General features: G+C 36.7%; 1 protein-coding gene across 3 annotated transcripts in view; it reads right to left on the bottom strand.

Moving 5' to 3' along the window:
• Window positions 1-9,326, bottom strand: part of CDC42BPA (CDC42 binding protein kinase alpha (DMPK-like)) — a 628,044-nt gene that overhangs the window by 87,234 nt on the left and 531,484 nt on the right. For 2 of the 3 annotated variants that reach the window (XM_006871264.1, XM_006871263.1), the window contains one exon: window positions 6,868-6,945. The exons of the other annotated variant lie outside the window; for it this stretch is intronic. In XM_006871264.1, the coding sequence (XP_006871326.1) occupies window positions 6,868-6,945 (78 nt within the window). The remainder of the gene's footprint in view (window positions 1-6,867; window positions 6,946-9,326) is intronic. 3 annotated transcript variants of the gene reach the window in all.

Here is a 9,326-nt window from a genome sequence, read left to right on the forward strand (position 1 = left end):
TGAGGACTAAGGTGCGCCTGACCCAAGCCATGGTATTTTCAATAACCTCATATGCATGCGAAAGCTGGACAGTGAATAAGGAAGACTGTAGAAGAATTGAAGCTTTTGAGTTATGGTGTTGGAGGAGAATATTGAAAATGCCATGGGCTGCAAAAAGAATCAACGGATCTGTGTTGGAAGAAGTGCAGCCAGAGTGCTCGTTAGAGGCCAAGATGACCAAACTTCGTCTCTCATACTTTGGACATATTGTCCGGAGGGAGCAGTCGCTGGAGAAGGATGTCATGTTTGGTAAGGTGGAGGGTCAGAGAATAAGAGGAAGACCCCAACGAGATGAAGTGGCCAAGTGGCAGCATCGATGGACTCAAGTGTGGCAATGATAGTGAGGTTGGCCTAGGATTGGGCAATGTTTCGTTCTGCTGTGCATAAGGTCCCTATAGGTCGTACTGACTCGATGGCACCTAACAATAACAACAACAACATGAGTTGAAACCAATTAGATTGCACTTGGCAAGAACAACAATAATTTTCTTAATTTCTTTAAAAATATTAATTGTAGTTCTCACTGGTTTTGTAGTCACGTCTTTCTGACATGATTTCTTTTTTTTTTTTTTAGAATATTTTACTCTTTGTCTTTTTTCCTTATCATAATTATGTATGAGATTTTATTGCAATCCTTTTCAATGATCATCCTCAAGTGGCCTACCTTTTCCTGTACTTTTATGAGGAACGGGTGAGTCAGGATAGCTTTCCTAATTCCATGGTTCTAGACTCCCTTTTCTGGTATTTTCATAAAGTGAATTAAAAAAATTTTTTCTCCTTCTTTATCTGAATTGTCTACTCAATTCTAAATTTATGGTCAGTTGTTTCTCCTTAAGACAAGGCTTTGATCCAGAAGGGTATTGTTGGTGTCAGAACTTTCCAGCAATACTTGATGGTAATTTCATGGTTTTCTGACTCTCAGGGCTATCATGAGTCATTTTGTTTTGACTTCTACTTTTTCTATCACAGTTTTTAATTTCATGTAGATGTTGTAGCTTTTGGTGGTTTGTTTCTACTGGCTCATGTTTTGGGATTTATAAGAAAATACTTTTACCTGTTGCTTAGGTTTTCCCAAGGTATCTTTTAGTTTTGGTTTCCTAGATCCTCTGCCTATTTCTACAGGAAGACTCAGTGAGATTAAAAAACTGCAATGATTGCTACCAAATTCCTTGAATCTTCTAGATTCACTGGATTCTAACGACACACTGACCATGTGTATTTAATTTAAAATTACTGTAAATCCTAAAAGGTGGTATCAATTTATATTTCCACCTCTAATGTCAGAGTATCCTATTAATAACAGGATGCTGTGATAGTAAAGGTTATTTTATCAACTTTGCAGAGCCAGGATTCTCAGTGATTTGGCAGTTAAGATGTAGTCATGTACCCCATGATGAGGTCCAATATAATGTAATCATCTCCACAATGTGATCTGCTATGAGCAGCCAATCAATTGAAAGGTAGTTTCCTTGGGGGTGTGGCCAGTTTCCAATATATGTGAACACCTGGGCAAAGCTTGATTTTGTTGTTGTTGTTGGATCTGGGGCTTGCTTTTTTGCTGGGTCTGGATCCTGCATCTGGCTTGTCATCTGATTTCTGAATCTTTGGACTTGAGCCAGTAGCCTGTCATATTGCCTGCCGATCCTGGGAGTTGTCAGGAATTTGCTGTCTTCCCTATCAACCTCAGATAAATCCCCCTCTTCAGCCAAAAGCCTGCTGTCTGATTTGCCAATCTCAGGAGTTATCAACAGCTTGCCATCTTACTTGAAAACTTCGGATTCATTTGCCTCAGCAGCCAGAAACCTGATGCCTAACCTGCTGATTTTGGGTTTATCAGCCTCTCTGCTCCCGTAAAGATTTACAGCCTCAGAAACCCTGTACAAGGACGCTCTGAGTTGAGAATCGACTCCATGGCACACTACCACCACCACTACCACAGCTATGTGAGTTAGGAGAAGCTGCCAGTCTGACATCTGATTCATGAACCTGGGACATGCCAGCATCTACAACCATGTGAGTTATTTCCTTGAGATACACAGTTAAGTCTGGGTCATTAGAGTTATGTTGGAGTTAGAATGTTATAGCTTTCTACATGGTAGTATTAAGATGTCCTAAGGAATCTCCTGCATTCAACATATTCTTCTTTATCTCTATTATGTAAAGCAATCTGATTTACCCTTAGTAAATGGTATCAAGCACACCACCCAATACAGTAACTCCCTTTTCCTGCTGATCCAGAGGCATGAGGAGCCCAAAGTGGCCGAGGGTGAGGGGCATTTAAAATTTCCAGTTCAAAGGAATCAGCATTGCATCTCCAGGTGGATGTATTCCCTTTCCTTTGAAACTAGGACCTCCAGACCTGAAGAGCATAGGGTTATAGGAGATAAGACGCAAAAATCTTAAGAGTGGGCCACTAGGAGTAATAGTGGTTCCACTCTCATTTCTACCCCTTGGTTCCTGGACCCACAAACCCTAGCTATTGGAGAAACAGAACCACGTATTGGATGTGGTTTAGAGCATATACAGTTTCCTGGATAACACTGTCCCAATCCAAGAAGGTACTGCCGCCGAGCTGATGCTGTAATCATGTTATTTAGAAGGCCATTCCATTGTTCTGTCATGCTAGCTGTTTCAGGATGAAGAAAAACATGGTAAGACCAGTTAATTCCCTGGGCATGGGAGGCTGATTTTCACATTTCATTTGCTATGAATGAGTCCCTTGATCTGACGTGATGCTATGTGGTATAACATGATGGTAGTTAAGGGATACTGTAAGTCCATGGACACTAGTTCTGGAAGTCACACTGTATGTAGAGAAGGCAAATCCATATAAAGTGTTTAATCCAGTCAGAACAAAACACTGCCCTTTTCATGATAAAAATGGTCCAATGTAATCAACCTGCAAGTAATCAGTGTTGGGCTCTGCTGCTGGCAGATTGTACACTCAGCAGTGGTTGTAGCCAAGTTAGTGTTGGTGGGTGGAAGTCCTTGTTGCTGAGTCCATGGTATAACCTCTATCCCTGACACCATGGCTACTTTGTTCATGGGTAATGACAGGAGTGGCTGGGGAAAGAGGAGGATTAGTTTCCACAGAACATTTTTTCCTGTCCACTTGGTTGTTAAAATCCTCCTTTGCAAGGTAATCCTTTGATGCATGTTCACATGAGACACAAATATCTTCACTTCTTTGGCCCATTTAGAGAGGTCATCCACATTCCTTCCTCTTCCTCATACCTCCTTGCCATCAATTTTCCAACCATGTTCCTTCCACCAAGTCCCTAACCACCCAACCAAGCGATTGGCCAGAGCATGAATCAATATGCAGTTGCACATCTAGTCATTTCTCCTTTCAAGCAGAATGAGAAAACAAGTGTACTACTTGAAGTTCTGCACATTGGCAGGATTTCCCTTCACCACTGTCCTTCAGTGAGGTTTCAGAAAGGAGCTGTAGTACTGATGCTGTCCATTTTAAAGTGATACCTGCATTCCATGCAAAACCATGTGTAAACCAAGCATGAGATTTCTCTTCCTCGGTCAAGTGAACATAAGGAACTCCCCAGGAGGCCATAGGGACAGACTGCAAGAGGGAAGTTAATGTTACAGGAGTAGAGGCTATGGGGATTTCGGCCACTTCCTCAGGCCTTCAGGTCCTACTCAAGCGTGATATTGTATATGTACCACCTCCATTTAATGAAGGGGTGTTACTGTGTACATCCAACTTTATGATTCTGAGGGCGAGAAAACACTGGTTCATGATGGGCAGCTCAGGCTGCGTGGTGACTTGGCTCGTAGTTATGCATTCAGTCTCCACTAAGGCCAGTAACAAAACAAAAGCTGTTTCATAAAAGGAGTAATTATCTGCAGAGGATAGTGGGGTTTTCTTCAAAATCCTAAGTATCTGTGTTGTGCCATAAATGGAAAGGTTGTTGTTGTTGTTATGTGCCGTGGAGTCGGATCCGACCCATAGTGACCCTGAACAGGGTTTCTGAGGCTGTAAATCTTTATGGGAGCAGAAAGCCTCATCTTTCTCCCGCAGAGCAGCTGGTAATTTCCAACTGCTGACCTTGTGGTTCACAGTCCAATTCATAACCACTACGCTACCAGAGCTCCTTAAATGGAAAGGTATACCTCATTATTATTTTAATTTGCTCTCCCCCAACTTCTATATTAAATTTGAGCATCTGTATAGTTTCTTATGGAGCTCTGGTAACGTAGTGGTTATGAATTGGGCTGCGAACCTTAAGGTCAGCGGTTTGAAACTACCAGCCGCTCCACGGGAGAAAGATGAGGCTTTCTACTCCCGTAAAGATTTACACCCTCAGAAACCCTGTACAGGGTCGATATGGGTTGGAACCGACTCGATGTCACTTAACAACAACAACAACAATAGTTTCTTGGCCATTTTACTTTGTTCATAAGCTTATTCTTAGCTTTTAACCAGTTGATGTTGTTGTTAAGTGCCACTGAGTTAGTTGATATTAATACTCCAACCTCTGCTTTGAATTTCCTATTATATTCTTGTTTGAGAAATATGCATTAAAATTTGTTTCTAATATGTTTCTGTCCCCATTCTCTCAGTTCCTGCCTTTATTGTTAGGTCCATATACATTCATCACCATTATATATATTTTTTACTATTTCCTTTATAAATATCCAATGTCTCTTATGTCTTGATGCTTTACCTTAATTACATTTTTTATTATATATGAGAAGGCTTCAGAAAGTTTATAGAAAAATTTCATTACCTTTTAATTCCATTTTTCCACAAACTTTTTGAGGCCCCCTCATATCTGTGACTCCAATTTTCCTTTATTTTCAACCTTTCCATGTACTTTTGCTGTAAGTCATGCAGTTTTCACCAGTTCTCTTGGTAAGCTCACTTTTAAGAAAACCCAGATGCCATGTAAGAAGACTGAGACTGTCACACTAGAGAGACCACGAGTAGCTGTTGAAGCCAGCATTAACTGCCTGCTATGGCTGTGAACCACTTTGGGTGTCAAGTGCAGTTGAACCGTCAAATAACTGTAGGCTCAGCTGATAGCTCACTCCAACTTCTGGGGAGACTCCTTAATGAGTAATTCCCGTAATTATAACATAAAATAGTAAGTATTATAAAAAATGTTACTCTAAGCTACCAAGATTACTGGGTCACCATATTATCTTTCATTCTTTATTTCCCTTTCCTGCCTTCCATTCAATGGACAGGATTTCCATCTACCAGTATAAATGTACAGTTTTTAGTTGCTAATCTATTTGCTTCCTTCAACTTATTCAGAATCTCATTGTTTGTCTCTGGATTCAAATTATTTCTGTTCAACACTCTGAACACATTTCTTAATTGTGTTCTTAAATCTAGGGCTGCTTTTCAGCAACCTGATGCAAATTTAATTTTTGTTCTTTTACTCAGATCTGTTCTCTCTCTAAAAGTTTTTAGAATTTTCTCTTGATCCAATAGCCTTAAAGTTCATTATAATGTTAGTTTTTTCTTATCTATTCTCTATAGTACCTATTGATATCTTTCTACTTATCTTTCTACATGAAGTCTTTAATCTTTAACTCTGGGAAATTTTTGAAGTCATTATTTCTTCACGTATTTCCATCTATTTTTTCTTCCCTTCTGAAAGTCCTTCTATATGGATACTAATACTATTTCTGTCTAAATCTTTACTTTATATCTTACACCTCATCTTCTGCGTCATTCATGTGTTTTTTGGTCTATACAAATTGTTATTAAATTCATTTATTGAGTTCTTTCAGCTGCTAAATTTCATGTTGAGTATTTCTAATTTATTTTTGTTCATAAATGCCTTATCATATCTCACATTATAAAGTCCTTTGTGAATATTTCTTATGCTTACGTCAAACTCATGTTCTGTCTGGTCATAGGTTTAGTTTGCTTTCTTTTAATAGTACTTACTCCTGGTATGGTAATATAGGATAATGCACTGTACTGCAAGGTCAGTTTGAACCACAAGGTCGGTGGTTCAACTTTACCAGCTCCTCCTCAAAAACTTTATACAGGGTTTCTGTGAGTTGGAACCAACTGGAAGGCACTTAGCTACACTTTTAATGTATTTTATTAGTTTCTCAAATCTATCAATTTCCCTTTAATCTATGGTTCTAAGGTTTAGTTCAGGAAGAGATAATTGCAGCTTTCTGATTTCTAAAATGAATTTTTAAGAGCTTGAGATAAGCAACTAACTCTTCATGTTCCACCATACATAATACTTTAGGCACCTCTATTAAAGGAACTCTGGTAGTGTAGTGGTTACGAATCGGGCTGCGAACCTCAAGGTCAGCAGTTCAAAACTACCAGCTGTTCCGTGGGAGAAAGATGAGGCTTTCTGCTCCCATAAAGATTTACAGCCTCAGAAACCCTGTGCAGGGTCGCTATAAGTCAGAACTGACTCCACGGCACATACCCACCACACCACTACCACCATAATGCTGAATAGAATAGAAAAAAAGATGCTCACGGAGTTTTCATTAAATGTTTCTCTTTCTTACTAAGTTGTCTATTAAATGCAATCTGATTTTTCCACAAGTGGTCTCATCTTAACATCTTCCTTATGACACATTCTCCAAGAACTGGTTTAAAAAAATGACTTTACAAAGATGGGAAAGAAACCAAAACAATTTTATATACTCATCCTATCTTTCTCTACGGCTTAGTAAATCTTTTAATATAGAATCTATTTTCTTTTCAAGCTTTTATGTTTGTAACTGAAAAAAACCAACAGCAAAAATCACAACATCTACACAATGCAGAGAAAAAAAATCAATTTTTTAAAAAAAGAGCACACGATTCTTAAGAACTGGATTGAGTACCTTGGGTGGAAAGCCAGTTGAGCCAGGACATCCCTTTTTCCTTAAGGTTGGAGTGTGGAGTGGAGTACAGTCTACAGTCTGAACCCAGGGGCAAAAAGGGAGACAAATGTCACAAAATGCTCCATCTATTTCAAAATTCACTTGAAACAAATCAAAGTAAACAAACTAAAATCAAACAAAAAAGTTCTAATTAACAAAGACATTTCTTAATGAAGCTAGACTCTTCACTGATTATTTAAATTTTTCCCTGTAATCTTCAAAGATGACGTATCTGTTCAATTAGTAAAACTCATTTCAATATGGTAATTAAAGATAATTTGGAAAAGAACAGTCAGAGGAAAAAAAAGTATAGCATGCAGCCTATAAAAATGATTAAAAAATTGATCCCAATTTGCTATACGAATTCTAAAAAATAAATATTTATAATGAAAATATTAAATTAAATCATTAACTTCCATATATACAATACACATTACATATAAGGAACACAATTCTGTGGCCTTGGACATATGTAAAGTAAGACACTAGTGGATTTTTATGCAGAAAGTAATTTCCAAAGAAGGGGATAAAATATTCATTACTGGAATTCAGAAATGAGACACAAATTTAGTTATAAGACATATATTAGCAATATAAAATAATTATCTTTTATGGAGTATTATTGGGAAATAGTTCTTTGAATGAAAAGAATTGATGATTTTACTGAAAGGAAAAGACACCACTTAATTATCAATATATAAAAAAAAATAAGCAAGTTAATCAGAGAAGAAAGGCAGTCGTAGTGTAAGTTATATAATATTCCAAGATACTTTTGCTTTTGTTGTTACATAGCTGATAAAAGAATATTTTATGTATTATTGCCTTAGAATTGAAGTATGCTGAATTTCTGGTTTTTATATTGTAAATTTACTCTTAAGTTTTGTTTATTTTTAGACAACTTGAAAAACATTTTGAACTTAGAACTAACATTTAACATAAAAGTATCATAAAAGACAAAAGATATAGCAAAAACATATTAAATAAAATTATTGATGAATTATAGAAATCAATTTGTCATACATAAAAATGACCAAGACAAATTACTAGAACTAAAAAAGTACTGGATTAAAAATCAGCGTTCACAACAATGCTCAATAAGAAAAAAAAATCTTTAAAAAGGACCCTATCATCGTAGCAACAAAAACTTTGAGGTATCTAGGAACAAATCTATCTAGCCATATCAAGTACATTCATGAACAAAATGATGAAACTTTACTGAAGGATTAACATGTTCATAGATGGAAAGATTCAATATCATGCAGATGCCAGTTCTTCTTATATAAATCTATAAGTTTAATGTAATTCCAGCTAGAAACCTCATAGAGAATTTAACAAACTGATCCTAAAAATCAAATGGAAATCTAAAGGGTCAAGAATAAAATGAGAAAGAATGAAGTGAGGATGGCTCATTATACCAGGCACTGGGAATTATTTTGTTATTGTAGGGTTTCCAAGGAGTGGATCTGAACTGCCAACCTTGGGATTAGCAGTCCAGTGCTTATCTCACACTGTTGCACAAGGACTCCAGAAATTATTTTATGGTATAATAATTAAGACTATGTAGTATTTTGTGTAGAATAAGACAGAATGGAAGATAATAGAGAACCCCTAAACTCATTCATATAAAATAGAGATAGCATTATAAGTCAATGAAGAAATATATGAAAGCTAATTATGCATATGAGAAAAACAAATTAGTGTCCCATACTGTATAACAATACATTTCAACTTAATTTTAATTATAAACATGTAAAAGCAAAAATTTTAAACATTTAGAAAATGTGGAAGAAAGTCTTTATGATCTGTGCATAGGGAAGAAATGTTTTAAAAAGACATAAAAAACAGACATTTTGATAAATATGACTAACTGAAAATGAAAACTTCTGCAAGATAAAGACACTGCAAACAAAATTTAAAAACAAGCCACTAAAACAAAATAACAAGCCACAGACTAGAAGATATTTGCAAATGATTAGTATCTGGAATATCTAAAGGACAGTAAACATTCAGACAGTCAGACAGGTCAGACAGACAGCAGAACAATGGACAAAGGTTATGAATAGGCAAATCACCAATAGCCAATGAACATTAAAAAAAGATGCTTAATAATCACTAGAAATTCGAAAAATGCAAACTGAAACAAATATAATACTTCATACCTATCAGGTTGTCCAAAGTTAATGTCAGACAGTACCAAGGATTGGCAATAACATGGGGAAATGGGAAACTATCACACAAATACTGGTGGGAATGAAAATTAATCAAACAACTTTGGAAAATAATTAGGCAATATTTAAAGTTGAAAGTATATATACCATGTTGTTGTTGTTTGTTGTTAAGTGCCGTCGAGTCGGTTCCGACCCATAGCGACCCTGTACAGGGTTTCCGAGGGTGTAAATCTTTACGGGAGTAGAAAGCCT

Source organism: Chrysochloris asiatica, unplaced genomic scaffold (assembly GCF_000296735.1).
Source record: "Chrysochloris asiatica unplaced genomic scaffold, ChrAsi1.0 scaffold00165, whole genome shotgun sequence".
Taxonomy (NCBI): Eukaryota; Metazoa; Chordata; class Mammalia; order Afrosoricida; family Chrysochloridae; genus Chrysochloris; species Chrysochloris asiatica.